Raw genomic sequence first — 16931 nt, forward strand, 5'->3', positions numbered from 1 at the left:
AATTAATATGCAATGGTAGTAATGTATTAAACCTTTAAATGAATCGGACCCTGATCATATCCAGCTTGTCCTTCTCTGCAACTTACGGCTTAAGGGTTAAATTATTATCGATATTCAGAACCACAAAATGATAAATCAAAATCAAGTTAGATTTTATATAAATGTTTATTTGTTACAAAAAATATGGTGAAATTTGATAATTTAATGTGGAATTTATTTGTATTGGTTATGTGAGTGTTGATGATATAGCCATACAGTGTGTACAAAGTGCAACTGTGAAAGTAATGGTATTCAAGAGTGTTGTTAGGATGGTTGACAGCTGGTTAGTTGGTGTACTAAAGTTGGTATAGTTTAAAGTGATTAGGTCGCCAGTCAAAGACCTGAGTTTGACCTTGTATATTTCCCCTCATCTCATCATCCTTTGTGATGATTTGTCAAATTTGTATCCACTTGGTTGACAGGTTTACTAGCAGTTGATCTAATTCTCAAATGGTCTAGACACCATTGTGTCTTAACCCACTTGGTCTACTAGCAGTTGGTCTAATTGTCAAATGGTCTAAACACCATTGTGTCTAAACCCACTTGGTCTACTAGCAGTTGGTCTAATTCTCTAATGGTTTGAACACCATCATGTCTATAAAATCAACTCGGTCTACTATCATTTTGGTCCAATTTCAACTTGGTCTAAACATAACCTGGTCTAATACTCAATTTGGCCATCTGTCATTTCGTCTAATGTTATACCGAGGTTTTTTACCTGACTGCTAAGAAAGCATGAATGCCTATGCTCTCCAATTCATCTACTTATTATTTTGCACATTGGTTCATTAAAAGTTCATCTTATGATATAAACACACAGTGGCGTTTTACCAAATGGATGCTATATGAAAATGGTATAGTCTAACTGGTAATTAAACAAGATATCAAATGGGTGAATTGACTAGACCAACTGGTATAGGTTTCGACTAGTTGGGATGAAACCAAATATAACTTAGACTGAAAGGGAGTGTAGACCAAGTAGCACATATTTGAATTTGTATCGAGGAGTGTTGTCACAAAATCTACTGACAAGACGGTTTGTGTTTTGCTTGGCAAGGACATAAGAACTATTACCAGGGTATTGCTCACATAGCTACCCCCATGCTCACCAGATTGGTTGGTTTGGAAGTTAAAACATGTCGTAAAAAATGCACTGTTACAAAATATGGTGTTGAGAGCAACAACAGTTAGTATTCTGAGAGGATCATGTCCTCGGGTGTTTCAAAGTACATCATTGAAGTTTGAGCATTTTACATAGAGTGTTAAACTTAAAATAAGAAACAAAAGGTGTTATGTTAACACTTGTAGTTGTTGAACTAACACCAGTGGGTGTTACACCTGGTCAAAAGTCAGAGTCCTCTCTCTCACCCGCGGCCATCAGATGGTAAAACGGTCTAACTCGAAAAATTGACTTTTGGAGGTAAATTCACTTTCCTTGTAATGTGATGGCGCTCTTTCCAATGGTGCTATTGAGAAAATCCCATCATGTCTTGATTTAGAGATAATTTCCGCTATCTTGGTACTTTTTTTAATTTTTCCTTCAGATTTAATGGTAAAATGGTCTATCTTTGAGTTAGACCAGTTTACCACCACGTCACACGGCTGTCAGATGGTAAAACGATGGTAAATCTCGAAAATCGCCGAAGAACGTTGTGCATTGGGGTAAGATGGAAAAATGGTCTATCTAGAAGATAGACCATTTTACCATCTTATGATGTGTAGTATGAGTGTATACATGTGTTGTGGTTAAACAGTCTATCTACACAAAAATCTCATTTATTTCATAATTAAAACCCAAAATAAGCTAAAAATTCTTCAGTTATTAGTGTTAATTGTGCTTCTTCTTTTCCCATTGCTAAAAATGCATCATTTCCGTCTCATAAAAAAGCTCAAACCTCTAAACTTTAAAGTCATTTTTCTCAGAACAGCGATTTTCGAGATTGACCGTTTTACCATCTGACGGCCACCCACAGGAATCCTGCATGCAGCATTTCATTGCAAATCATCACAGTCGCCATCACAATGGAGACAACAGGAAAGCTGCAATGACAACGACGCATAGCATCTTTATAACAGGAATCCTGCTAAAAGATGTTTTACATACTTTTGACAAGGTACCTAACACCATAAAATTAATAACATAAAATTAACAACATTGGTGTAAATTGCCCCAATGTGGTCCTCTGAGTACAGCAATTGGTGTAGTTTTTACACCACTGTTTTTTTTTCTGTGTGTTCAGCTTTTCATCTAATCCTGTTTGCAGATTTTATGATGATGTGCTACCTGTGATAGATTACAGACTAAAAGCTTGGTCCCACTGAACTTACGGATGCAGAGAGGATGTAAAACGGAAAAGAATCTTGCCATCCGTTGGAAAACGTTATGTATCCATTGTGTACTTGTTGCATACGTGTTTCATACACTCTATATCCATCGAGCATCCGTCCACTGATTTCATTGTTCGCCCATTTTGTCCATTGTCTGGAGCGAATATTAACGGATGGAGCAACCCTGAAATTTTGCTTGTCCGCTGTTTCCGTTATGAATACGTTTTGTGTCCGTCGGCCAGTGGGACCAGGCCTTTAAGATAGCATTAAGATAGGCATATGATTCAGTTATGGTTGATCATTATATGGTCAGTAAATAGATGAATTGAGAATAATTGATGTACTAGGTCCTCTTGCAGAAGCTTCGTTATCTGTTATATATGTCAATTTACCCTTGATAAACACACTTGTGTAAACCCAGTGCCATTATATTATATTAAAGTGAGTGTAATCCCTCGTTAAACTTAAAGAGTTGTCGATCACCAAGAATTATACATGTATCTGAAATGTGATAATTGATGTTTTCATTTTTAATATTACACCTGAAAGTATGACATCTGTTGAATAGATAAATATGGTATGATTTATTTTGCAAAGGTTTATATCACGTGTTTGATGATGGAAATTTATTTGATATTGAGTGAATATTATGTGAAGATAGATAAGAAATTCAGGTACAGAGATTTTATTAAATGTCTTGATGTTTTAGATCAAGAGTGTGAAACCCCAAATTTAACCTTCTAAGTTCTTGCATGTGTATTTATTCTTTAGTCTTGTTTTATAGGTATGAATATGTTTTCAGAATGCCTCATGGAGATGATACATTCCACGATTATTAGCTTTGTAGTCTGGAGGACACCCCTCCCCAATCATTGCTTGGTCCACCTACATGTCTGTAGATTCTACATGTATGTACATGAGGCAGGAGCTCAATTGCATGACACAAATGAAGGGTTTGGTTGCAAAAGGGGTTAGGTCCACTGTGGACCATTCCGAGAAAAATCATGGTTTTTTTTTTCACTTATTGCAATATTCTTATGAGAAACTAAATTATCATGATGTAGTACCCTATCACGTGAACATAAAATTGAGTATAAAAGAAATCTACCTGTCTTCATTTTTAAAATTTATTTTCTCAAAAATTATAATTGTGGACCTAACCCTTTTTGTAAGCAAACTGAATTAAATCCAATTTATTTTTATTTAAAAAGTGATTTTTTTTGCCACTTTTATTCACATTTTCATGTGAATTTCAAATTTTCTTTGGTATCATCAGAGCGATTAAAAATCTGTAGGTTTTGAGAAAAAAAAACCATTAAAATTTCTGAAAAATTGACCTAACCCCTTTTGACAAATAAGCTCTTCAAAAGAGATGGTTGCAAAAGGGATTAGGTCCACTCAAAGAAAATCATTTTTTTATTCTCCCATATTGCAATATTCTTATGCAAAACTAAATTTATGTGATACCCCACCATGTGATTATAAAATTGGGTATAAAAGAAATTTACCTGTCTTCATATTTTCTAAAATATTCTTTTCCAAAAAAAAATCTTTGTAGACCTAAACCCTTTTGCAACCAAACAGAAATGGACCTAACCCCTTCTGGAAAAAAGTGATTTTTCTTTGCCATTTTTGTTCACGTTTTAATTGGAATTTCAAATTTTCTTTGGTATCATCTTATAGAGCTACTAAAAATCTATACATCGAGACAAAAAATATCAAATTTGATGAAAAATGGACCTAGCCCCTTTGGCAACTGAGCTCTTCAAATATAGGTCATGTATTCCTGCCTACCCTGGAAATTCTGGCTTCTCCCCACAAAATCACAACCAACATCAATTGAGCCATCATCATATTTCCTCTTAATTTTATATCTCCATTAATCCATTATTCATCTGCTACTCTGCTTTATGTTTATCTGTCTTGTACTTCTCTCTCTGTTTAGATATCTGTCGATGTCTATCATTCTCACTCTGATTATCTTTCTCCTCCGTGTCTCCCTCTTTCCCCTAATTTCAGGTTTATTGCATCTCTAGCCAACGCTATTCCCAATTTCACTTGGATTTTTTCCACAGTCCTTCAGTTCTTTCCAGAATTACATCTTCACTGCATTTGCATTCAAATCCTGTCCCGCATGTACAAATATCATTACCATTATCACTACATGTATTATTTGAATTCGCCCCCCCCCCCGAGCCCATAAAATTGTATTTATTATCCTGTGTTTCCACAATGTGATCGATTTCAATTAGAGATAACCCAGGCACCCGACCGCTACGTCCTTCTAATGTCCATTCTGACAAAGTTCGATTCATTATTCATGATGGTATGGAGGTAGGAAAGAGATAGCAAAGAGTGATACTATTGTGTTGTGTTGTACAATGGTAACATAATGAACCTTGTTTGTTTGATAGTTCTTACATGAAGTGAATCCTGTTCCTCTTATTTTTTCTATATTTGTTTTTTTATTTATTTATTTGTTTTTAATTATTATTATAATTTGTGTGTTTTTTGTTTAATTTTTTTTTCATTTTTTTATTATCAATATTATTATTATTTTCTTGGGAGGGGGAGTGGCCTACTGTCTCAACTCACTCTCTTATCCTCATTTTCCCCTCTCAATGTCTTAATGAACCTCTCATTTCTCCTCTTTACCATCTATCTACAATTTAAATCCTCTCTCTCCCTCAATCCTTAATTCTCTCGTTCTCTCTTTCTCTTTCTGCTTCTCTCTCGTTTCATTCTCTCTCTCTTCCGTTTATTTTTCTTACCCTTAATCTCTCCCCAACTCTTTTTCTCCATTCCCCTTTTCTCTGCGACAACCCTTCAGTCTAATTCTAAACTTCTGTCTTTGTACAGTTTGTTTTTTCTGTCCCCTTTTCCATCTTTATTGCAGGTTCCTTCCCGGATTACATTATTCATATTTCATTTTTCTTTGTTTTTTTATTAAATATATTTCTGTTACATATAAATCCTCAACATGTCTTGTATTAGCTAACGTCAGACAACGTTTCAGATATTCGTATGTGGGTGGGTGGGTATAGATGTGTGCGCATGTGTGTGTGGTTGTGAGTATGTGGGGGGGGGGGTGGGCATGGACCTACTCGATGTGGGATGCTTTTCATCTATCAATGTTTTTACCATTTCTGTTTTCAAATGTCGTTCTTCGATTTCATTTTCAGTAAACTCCATTATTTGCCAATCTCTTAAACGCAAGGTCGCTTTGCCACCATAAGGGTTCTGTTGACATCTCTAAGCCAGTAATCGTTAGTATGACTATTTACCTTTCCTTAACAACATATCCTATCGCCTTCATACTGCTCTTACAATTGAATTGTTAGCATATCCTTGCTTTCCTTGAGCCAAGTCAAAGTCTTTAAACTTGTATAGACCGTCTCAGAAAAAAGAGAAACAAACAACAAAACAAATGATATTCGCATACATGAACCGAAAATTTCTGCCAGAAAATATTTATTATCATTGATGAAATCTTTTCAATTTCCAATTTATTTTGTTATAGGGTGAAATATTCCTATAAGCGTGAATTGTGTAATATTTTTTGTTGTTGTGTATATTGGTGGTTTCGAAAGCGTGTAGTAGCGCGTGTGCACAGCGATAAACTTGAGTGCCCCTATCCCCTTCCCGGGGTAGGAATTCTGTATTATTTTGTTTCTCTGCATGGTAAAATATATGCTTGTTTAATTTGGGTTAATCCCAATAACAAAAAGTAAAAAATAAAGTAAAACCAAGTAATCAAATTAATAATAATAACAGTAATAATAATAATAATAAAACAAAGAAATAAGAAATGATAAAATAAGCAAATGAATAAACAAAACAAAATAAAAGAATGATGAATTTACTAAAATAGATATATAAATAAAGTGATAGAATAACAAATAACAATTAATAAAATGACACAGAGTAAAGTTAAAAAAGAAAGAATTAATTGACAAGTAACTTTACTAATATTCAACGATCCATGTCATTTCCATCACTATCCTGACAATCGCGTTTGATGGTAAAAAGGAATGATCTGTTTCCTCATTTCTGAATGAGGAGATGCATAATTTTTATGTCCCACCTTGTCAGTTGAAAATTAATTCTCTTTTCGAGGTTCTTTTCGCTTTGGCGATAAGTTTGTCTCCCGCGGCTTGGTCCTCGGGGTATATATACTTAAAGCATCATCGCATTGTGAACAGCGACAAAAGGAAGGGTTTCTAATTCCCAAACAATGGGCAATCAGTCAAGACGGAATTCTTTATATTGCATTGTGTTTCGATATTTGTCATCAAGTAGGTGAAAACAATTTTGCCACCCCAGCTCTCTCTCTCTCTTTCTCCTTTTCTTACCCCTTCTTTATCTCTTCGTCCAGATATTTGAATATGTATCCATGTTTTGTCTTATTTGTTTTCGTTTATTTTAAGATATGAATTTCATGTACAGTTTGTTATGCATATAGGCCTGTATACTTCGTTATCGTAACTATATATTTTACATTAATTTATTAATACTAGGACCAAAATTTTAAATAGTCATAATTTTTATCTTGTGTATGTACAATTATAGACAGATAAATAAAGAAAAAACCATATACTTGCAAATTCGATTTCATTTCTTGACATAAACATTCATATTTTTTGATTTTTTTTTTTACAAGGGACGTCACTCCGTAGTCACAAATAATTATTCATTAATTAATTATTTTATTCTGCTCACCCACTTGTTCTCTATTCCTTTCCCTCTCCTATTGTCTCTTTCAGTGGTAAGGACCAGAAATTAACCAGTAAAGTGGCGAGGGCAACGTAGGGGCCCATTTCTTTTCCAAAGTTGAGGGTATTTATTCCAATCACAAAATTCTTTCCTTCCTTCTTTTTTCTTTCTTTTTATTCTTTCTCTCTTTCTTGATTTTTTACGTTCTTTTTTTTCTTTCTCCCCAGGCTCCATTAAATTTTGCCATAGTTCGTTTTTTCCCCCATACTGCTCATTCTTTATCTTCCTTCCTTCCTTCCTTCCTTCCTCTCTTCCTTCCTTCCTCCTCATCCCTCTCTTCCTTCCTTCCTTCCTCCTCCCTTCCTTCCTTCATCCCTCTCTTCCTTCCTTGCTTCCTTCCTTCGTCCCTTCCTTCTTTCTTTCCTTCCTTCATTCCTTTCTTCCTTCCTTCATGACATGCAGCAAAAAGTATTGGACGAGTCGATAAACAAATGAATGAGGCTTCATCATAAGGACAATTATATTGATCATATCAATTCACATGATATTATTTCAAATAAATAAGGTGAATATAAAATGGTCTCCAATTCATCATCGCATTAGATATAATTAAAGATATCAAATTATGTTTATATACATTTGGCATTATACAATATTAGAAAACAGTTCTACATGATTAAAATGACTTTATAAAAGTCACCCTAACATCAAATTGATTTAAGAAAAAGGCTAAAATCAACCTAGAGCAACCGTTATGCGAATTCCTGATGAACTCTATATTCAACTGAATTTCAAACGAACTTTGTCAGAATTAGAAAAATGCAAGAGTTGGCTTGGCATTTTTTGTGAAATATCGAAAGTTTAGCATTTTCAAGAATGGACAATTTCTTTATGCTTGATATTATACATGAGAAAGAAAGAAATAATCCTATAAATTAATTCATAGGTAGGAATTTCAAAGGGAGATGCAATTGGCCTGCCACCCAGTCGTTGACCGCTCGACAACATTTGATCCAACGAGTTCAATTTCTGACTTAAATTACTCGACGGCCACCGCTCGATTACGTCGGCGCCCGGACGGCGACCACCCGGGCACCGAGTGTATTTGAGGCGGCGACCGGTGCCTGCTCACTTTTCACTCGCCGCCATAATTTTAACTCCGCGTAAATCTTGAGCGGCGACCGAACGATTCCCCCAAAACCAGTGGTGCCCGGGCGAAATTAGGCCCGGTCGCCGAGCAGGCTAATTTTGGGGGTTGTGACCTTTAATAGCCTAAGCATTCCATTGATTCCGATTAATCATAGCACCGAATCGGGGGGAGGGGGATTATTGCCTTCAATCTGACAATTGTACATAGTTATTTAAGAGTTTGCCCTTTTGATTTTGTTGTTTCTGTAATCGTTTGGTGGCAGTTTTGTTTTCTTTGCAAATATCGAAAAAGTATATTGTGTGCACGAAATCCTTGCTTTTTTAAAGATTAAAATGCACCACACCCCAATGACTGCCTTTGTGAAGAGCTGTGTCTGGTTATATGCTTTCGAACATTTCCCGTACTCTTGCCCCTCCCGGAAAACTGTATGCGTATAAGCCTACGACTTTTGATCCACCATATCAATTTGAATACATAGTCAAAAACTTAGTTCACTTCGGTTGCAAGCGATGTTTCTTGAGAATGATCCACAGCAGAAGTGATTATTGTTTGCTCTTTACTTTCTACTCGGCCACCACCTCTTGACGTTACGCCTTCATGATCGACCGCATGTTCATCAGTAACAGTCACCTTTCTCGAGCTACTCCTACCGCTCAGAGCACTTTTTATATTACCGTTACTCGACGGTGATCGCTGGAGACTCTTTATCCTTCGTACGTGATTCCTAGACAAGACCATGGCCATCCTGACGCGTTGCAACCACGGTTTTTCTTCGAACACCGACGCGATGGTGAGCGCTTCGAGAGCGCGCTCCCAGGTTGTCTTCCCATTTACTTCATCGTACAGATCTACCGTGAGTCGAGGGATATTATCATCCTCGTTCTGGGCGAAGAAAAATGGCCGATGGACAGAGTTTTTACTGACTGGTGGGAGTGGAATACTACTATCCATCTTGCTAGCTTTCTTCCGTTGTCTTCGAAACTTTTCCATTCGGTCGAACCGTGATTCTTTCTTTGCTATCGATGGTTTATGTTCGACCAAGATGGGTTTGGCTGGCATGGATTCTGAAACCTGTTGTTGCTTCGGTCTTCGAGACCTTCTGCTCCCAGTCCCAGTGGTCTGGATGTACGCCATCTTTCCTCGTTCTGTACCAATGTCTATTGAACTGGGAGCGGCACTTACTGCTCGAATGTCCGCAAGGCCATTCTCTTGTTGCGATGAACTACGAGGTCGAGGCTTCTGACCGATCTGTGGCAGAGCAAGTGTCCTTTCATGGTTGAAGCTTTTGCTTCTCGGTCTCAGCTTTTCCCGAAGATCTGCAAATCTACTATCCTCATTTGACATTTCTCCTTCATATTCATCCTCATCTTCATTTTTTCTTCGAAGTCTTTCACGGTATGTTGCAACAAGGGTAGGTGTCCTGACACCAGATATCCTTGGAAGCCTAGGATCCGGTGACGAAGAACCCGTTGCGCCTGTAAAACTGGTCATTGCCGTCGTTAATCTTCTCTGTTCTCTTTGTTTCTTCTTTTTGGTCTTACTTATCTCAGATCCACGCTTAGGATTTGTATTTTGGCTGCTTTTGACCAATCCATCAACATAAACCCCTTCCCCACAAAGACCCCCTGGCTGCCGCGTTGTTCTCTTATATTTCATACTCGACTTGTCTGGACCATGCACCAATAAAACTTTGTCCTTGGCCCGGTCGCACCACTTTCGAACCTTGGAATAAATTGTAAGGGGCAATATCAAGGCGCTATATTGCACATTTGACCATTGTTTTGTGAGAAGATATAGAGCGACCTCACGCTTTTGTTTCCGGAGTGCAACATTTAGAGCTGTGAGACCGTTGCCATCTTTACAAGTCACGCAACAGATGTTGTTGTAGACAAATATTCTTAAGATACTCAATTGTCCGTGCTCGGCAGCCTCATGCACCGCTGTTTTCTTTGATTCGATGTGTGTACTTGCGCACCATTCCTTTGTAGGATGGTCACCCACAGCCTCATCCGATCTGTAACCCATTTTCAAAATGGCGGAGGCAAGATCCATATGTCCATAGTGTGCTGCAATGAAAAGAGCGATCCGCATCTGAAATTTCGCAATGGATTCGTCCTGAGAGAGATTGTGGGACACGTGTGTGGTGTGGCCAATAGAAGCGGCTCTGAGGAAATCATTCCAGCCATCCCACGTCTCCAGCCGCACTGTGCAGCCGAGGGAGATATCGTACATGGAAAGAAGATTTCCGTCGTACATTTCTCTACCGTTCGGATCAAGGATACGGTAGACGGTAACCGGTAGGCCGATACGACGGGAGATGATCGACCGGAGCGCCGCTACATAGTCTGAATCGAACCGGACTTCTTCGAGTATTTCAACTTTCTCGTCGTTGTAGACGCAGTATACGAACAACTTCGGTGTGATTTCTTCTCGAAGAAAGCATCGCAATGTGGAACCAGCTACAATCCCGATGTCACCTAACTTCCAAGTATCTTGAAGGTCAGCACCCTAGGAATATAAAAAGATAGTAGAATAAGCCTAAATTATGTTTGTATTTCCGGATGAAAATTACTTTGCATTGACAAACCATGACAAAAAATTAACGTTTTATCTGAAATAAAATGTTAAATGCAAAACGATTCAACGAAACAGCGATAAGCCAAAAATGAGAACACGAACAAGCTGCCTTTGTCTCGCTAGTATAAAATGCATTCTAAATGGTTTGGCAAGGATTTTGATGGTGGTCTTTGGTGGATGCATCGATATCATCTCCTCACAAAAAAATATTCATGCACTTTAGATCGATTCTTTTGGGTCATAAGTATATTTTTTGAAATAACAAACAGAACATAACAAAGAAAAATGTATGACCGGTAGGAGAGGTACTTTATTAGAATCTTTTTGAGTTGTTTCTACCAACCTATATCTGAATCGAGAGTAGTATTCGAAAGTTTTCTACCAGTAGCTATTATCTGAATTCCGCAGTTAATAAATCAGAGTGAAAACTTCAATACGTCAGATATTTAGAAGGTCACTAAATTTCTTTTTACCTCGAATGGAGGAACTGTAATATTTATAGTCGATTTTAAAGTATCTACCTGGTATTGCAGAACCACGAATTTCTGCTCTCCGTTTTTCCCGCCTCTCGTATCAATCTGGCATGTGTCACATACTGACTCCCGCAGGGTGGCGATAGTATCGGTAGCATCCGTATCGAAGGTGTAACGGAGCTTGTTGTAGACCACAAAGATACGTAACATCGTGATCGTCTGCCTAGTCGACGCCCTTGTGAAAGAAAAGATCCAGCGTGATCCAGATAGTGTATTTTATATTTTCCTGTTTAGTGTGCTGATGAGTATAGTTTAGCATCCATTCCGAAAGATCGTAGGCGCTGCTCACAGGACGATGAGTGATATCAACGGGATCTGCATGGAAAAAAGAAGAAATTCTAACATAAAATATACTTGGTATATTATGTAGATCTACCTTTCAAGATCTCGTCCACGTGCTTTATAAGAAGGATTATTCAAATAGGTAATACTTGATAGAATTCAGTAAAATTAATATGAGTATTACTATTTCAAACAATTTCCATCAATTAGAAGGCCATAGTAGGAATTATTATGATCATTGTTATCATTATGATTATCATCATTATATTAATATCTTTATTACATTTATCTTGGTGTTGTAGTTATTCTCATTAATATTATTTATGTTATTATAGTTTTCTTAACAATCATTATAATTAGTCATTAAAAATTTAAATTATTATAAGGTTGTAGTTTATTTATTTTTAACGGTAATAAAACATTTGCTTCAGCGACAATTGCACTGGGCTTTATTTCGTCAAAGATAAAGGGTTAGGGTTGCAATAGGGTTTTATGTTAGGTTTAGGGTTAAGGTTAAGGTGGATATGGCATAGTGTTAAATCCATGGTCGGAGTTGGTCATTCATTTGCAGCGGAGAAATTATCGCCGTAGCAAATGTCATGGAACCATTTTTAACACCATCCCTAAATTTATACATTAATATAATTCATCATTCAGTCATTTATCAATTAATTAATTAAATCATTCATTCACCTATAATGTTATTTATATTGGGAATGGGATCAATTCGTTATTACTCAGTACGTAAATTCACTTTATTTTCTGTCATGCAACGGCGTCATATCATTTTGTACGCAATTATTGATCGACCCTATCCTCGTCTTTAATGTTCAAAGCTATACAAGAGATTATTAGCAAGAATCTTACAGGTGTTTTTGACGTACTCTTGCGGAAATAATGATATAGCACCATCTACGCGTGCGCTACCGATGTAACCATGATTATGATTGTTTTCCTCACGGAAATTACAGCCATTGATCAGTAACATTTATTTCCATGGCAATGCCGTAATTTGTCCGAAGACGTTGCTTGGCGACCTACCAGAGCAAACATGCATTCTCACAATTATGAGCGCTGCATAAGCAGTCTCAATTGATGTAACTCCCGTAGCGCTAATATAGTACGCATTAATTTACTTTGTATTGGAAACATTGTTCAATAATTTCCTTAAGCATGGATAAAAAGAAAGCTGAGAAATCAATTAAGATGGATCAATCTACAGAGAGAATTTATAAATTTTGTATCCACTGATTAAAGAAATGGCATATGCAGCGTGCACTGGCTCTGATTTAGAGACTAAGAATACATTTACATTTAAAAATCTGTTTAACTAAATATATGAATTAAAGACTACTTATCAAACGTTGTATTATCAATACGTTTTCGGGCTAATATTGGGATGAAACATTGGAGGTGTATCATGTGTATCGAGGCATTCTAATTTCTGAACTGGTTAGATATGTGCCCATTTTTCAATGCAACGAAATCATCATAATGAGGGAAAACATAACACTTTGATCTCCCAAATAGAAACTAAATCTCGAGCAATACTAATAGATCACGTCGGCAGTTTTAGTCAAGAATTTAATAGCTGTTACAAATCCATTGATATCAAAGTAGAGGAGAAATTAAAATGGGAGGTAGTGTTTAGTTTTTTAGTCTATTAATTTAGTGGTACACACATGGTGTGCTTATAACAAAATAAGAAATTGATGAAAATATCAAAAGACACTGAAACATTTTTTTTTAAGTGAAACGTATATGAAGGTAATCATGAAGATTATACAATGAAATACACGCCCACCAATGACAGCCCGATACCATTCTGATTTTTATCAATGATTATAAAAAGAGTTAAAAACTTCTCAATCAAGGTCAATATCTCACAATATCTCAGATAAAAAAATACAATTGTACTCGGGTATTTTGCCACCAATGGATAAAAACACCCCTTTATCAGTCAATCGTATTTACAGAGTCTATTAAGCATTATGCTAAGCGGTGATTAAAGCTATTCGAACTGCCATTATCTCCTCTGATAATTAACTTTAACACTTTAGCAGGGTAAATTTAGGTCGTTAGAACTAAGCTATATACGAGTGACAAAACTAAGAACTATCAACTTTGTATGAATGTTTGTGTCTGTATTTGCTTGTGTTATCATACGCAATAGAGTTGATCATATTCTTATTATCATGTATTTTTATTTTTTCATCCCCCTCCCCCTAGTCAAATGTATTTAAATCCATGGAATAAAATGTGATTCATAACATAATTTATCGGTTCAGAATAAAGTGATTTTTGATATATCCACCTTGACTCGAAATGGTGTCGCTTGATCTAGTGACTCAAGATAAAGACATTCTTAAACCAAGAAACGTTCATTTAATTTAGATTCAACATGTTCGACCAGTTGACTCGATGTTGCAATATGCATAGTAATATATACAAAAGTATAAATTTGGGAAATGTTAAACAAGACAGTCTTGACTTGGATCAAAAATGGTAAATAAGATGATCGATTTTTTTAATTTTATTAACATAACGGTATTGTCGACAATAGCGTCAAATGTTAATAACCTGCACTCTTTATTTTAATAATTTCAAGTTATTTTCAACAATTAAAATGTAAAAAATTAAATCATATAACAGTATTTGTTATGGAACTTACTGCTGGTTGCCAATGTATAATTTGCTATAAATTCCTTTATTTTTTTTTCTCCAACAGTGGAACACCATTAAATTTTGTTTTGTAGGATAGTGTTCATCAAATTAAAGAAACATAGACCTCCATAAAGCTGACGAATACGCTAAAAAGTAATATGTATTAAAAAGGATTGTTGTCCGAAAAAATATTACTTACCAACAGTGAAATGCAGATTGTATGTAGATTGAAAGTATCTAGTCGAGTAATTCGTTGTATGTCCTGTATATCGCTATTATAATGGTAGTGGTCAAAATACGGCGTAATTACACGTGTTGGGCTCTTATATCTACAGCCTCTTAATGTCAAGCTTTCCTGAAAATGTATATCTTTTCCACAAGTATTCACCAAATTTTTTTTTTCCTCCAATGGAATTTTAGAGCTTTCAAGCAATTATTTTAAGATGACAGAAGAGCAGTGGACAACTGGAAAGTAAGTTGGAGTCAAAGAAGAAGGCGTCGAAGAAGTTTGCATACTCTGTCCTAATCTATTATGGATCAATGGATAGAGAGTGTAAACAACCAAGCGTTGTCAAGCAAGATCCCTGGGTGGCGAGTAAAGTGTAGGAGTATCAAGAAGAAGAAGGGTTACCGATCAATATCGACATATACCGATAACACGTCTATCGCGCGCCAAAGAAAAGATCGCACCGGTCGTCTGTGCAAAAAATATGGATCGCGGTTTGCGAAGTTGCGTTATTGATTATATTAATAGTTAATGAGCAGTGTACGACAGAGAATTTTTTTTTTTTTATTGTTGTGGCAATGTTTTCTTCGTAGTTATTATCGAAATCAGGCATTCATTAACTTTCTGAGCACTAAACATGACTAATGACCTCGATCCAAAATTTTGTCACATTTTGAAATGTTGCTCGACTCAAGGATCCCAGAAATAAGGCATTTGGGGTTATACAAATGGTCAGACACCAGTAGGGCGTAGTTGAACGACGAGAGTCGTCACCTGGAGGCCACTAACATATACAAAGTCACACAATCTTCCTATATTCTACTTAGGCCTATGATAGGCTGAATTCTATTTCGAAAGCTTTTAGCTTATCGCCAACCAGCTTTTGAAATTCTTTGTAATTATATCATCGAGGGGTTCGAACGATTAAAAATTCTTTACTTCAAAAATCAAAATTGAGCGTCCCGTGGATACGAATGCGCGTTACTTGTTTCTTATTTTCATGGGGTTAAATATCAATAAGCCCATTCTCCCATAAACGTCTCCCGATATGGTTCAACGGTTAAGTATCGCGTGACAAATCTCTGAATGGAGATCAGCTTATCATGCTTGAAAGAAAAAAAATCCGATGATCGGCTTAAAATTTTAAGTGCTAACAATCCTCTTAGAGAAAACATTCCCATTCAATTGATTCTTATTCACTAAAGCTTCACAGCTTCATCTCTATGATAGCATTTACAAAACACCTACGTCACAGATCGTTTGTGAAGCAAATTAGACGTTAAATGCAAATAAGGAGTTGAGGACAAAACGTAAAAAAAGATAGACAATAAAGAATAATAAAATAGAACTCCTGCTTTATAGATGTAATAAGATATTGCTCTTACAAAGCATGCATGAGAATGAAACTCAGGGAACAAGTAAGCATTGTGAGAAAACAAACATTAACTAAACAATTCAATAACAGTTTGAGAAAAGTTGAAAAAAAATGACAAAAAAGTTGGAACATTTGAATATTTAGATTACTAATAATGTGGACATCTTCCCATTGACAATGCGACCAAAATATGAGATGTCACAGTTGTATATACAATTCACCAATTACACCGTCACTTTTATCAAGTCTACAGTGCGTCCCAAAAAAAACTATACACTTTTGAAATGGCTGCCAAATAAAAAGTATATCACTTTAGGGGGAAAGACTTATACATATGGAAAGCCGATAAAGTCATCTTTCAAATGACACCAAAATGTTGGAAAACTATTCATGCTTGAGTGAGCACTACCCGCTTAAACAAAGGGTATGAAAATTAGGGTGGGCAGGAATTAGCCTTTCGGTTTCTTTCAGTTTTTGAGAGGCGAGTCCCTTGGAACTTGCAAACTTGAGGGTGTTCTGATGAATTGATGGTAATTCATTATCAATTTAAATTGTTAGAGCAAATTTCATGAATTATCAAATTGAAATTCCATGCATGAGTGAGCATGAATTGCAATCTTTAGTGAAGCATTTTAACTTACAATTTGGGTCTCAGCAGTGTGTTCATTGGAGTCAGGAGAATAGGGGTAAGAAATGACTTCAGTGTGTGAAGTAAGCTGATGGGAAAAGGGTCAACAGAACGTTTAGCCTCCCTCCTACAGGTCCGTCCCTCCCCCCTCCTGTTGAGATTGAGACTGATTGCTATTACATGTACGCATTAAGTGCAAAGCGGACTGTCAATTTGATAATAAATTCTGAAAATTAGATCATCAACTTTTATCTATCAATCATTTAATCAACAATCTGTTAGTAAATAAACTCAATCAATTTCATCAATCAAATATTCACCTTTTTCACTAAATTATCAATCAAACATTCAGCTTTTTCAATAAATGATTTCATAAATTATCATAATTAGTCAAGTTCTTAATAAATCATTCAATG

The 16931-nt window shown here is 36.1% G+C and overlaps 1 protein-coding gene across 1 annotated transcript; it reads right to left on the reverse strand.

The window, feature by feature from the left end:
- Positions 1–7598: 7598 nt before the first annotated feature.
- Positions 7599–15326, reverse strand: LOC129254531 (protein ANKUB1-like). Its single transcript, XM_054892993.2, has 3 exons — positions 14486–15326; positions 11329–11655; positions 7599–10738 (listed from the first exon to the last, which is right to left on the reverse strand). The coding sequence occupies exons 2-3, from the start codon at positions 11488–11490 to the stop codon at positions 8717–8719; spliced, it is 2184 nt and encodes a 727-aa protein (XP_054748968.2). The 5' UTR covers positions 11491–11655; positions 14486–15326; the 3' UTR covers positions 7599–8716.
- Between the last annotated feature and the right edge of the window lie 1605 nt (positions 15327–16931).

Source organism: Lytechinus pictus, chromosome 2 (genome assembly GCF_037042905.1).
Source record: "Lytechinus pictus isolate F3 Inbred chromosome 2, Lp3.0, whole genome shotgun sequence".
In the NCBI taxonomy this organism is placed as follows: domain Eukaryota; kingdom Metazoa; phylum Echinodermata; class Echinoidea; order Temnopleuroida; family Toxopneustidae; genus Lytechinus; species Lytechinus pictus.

Bases quoted from the DNA above. Each gene is read 5' to 3' on its own strand.
- LOC129254531 (XM_054892993.2), bottom strand. From the start codon at position 11,490: ATGTTACGTATCTTTGTGGTCTACAACAAGCTCCGTTACACCTTCGAT. The intron at 10,739-11,328 runs GTAGATACTTTA...TTATATTCCTAG, and splicing joins TCGTGGTTCTGCAATACCAG to GGTGCTGACCTTCAAGATAC.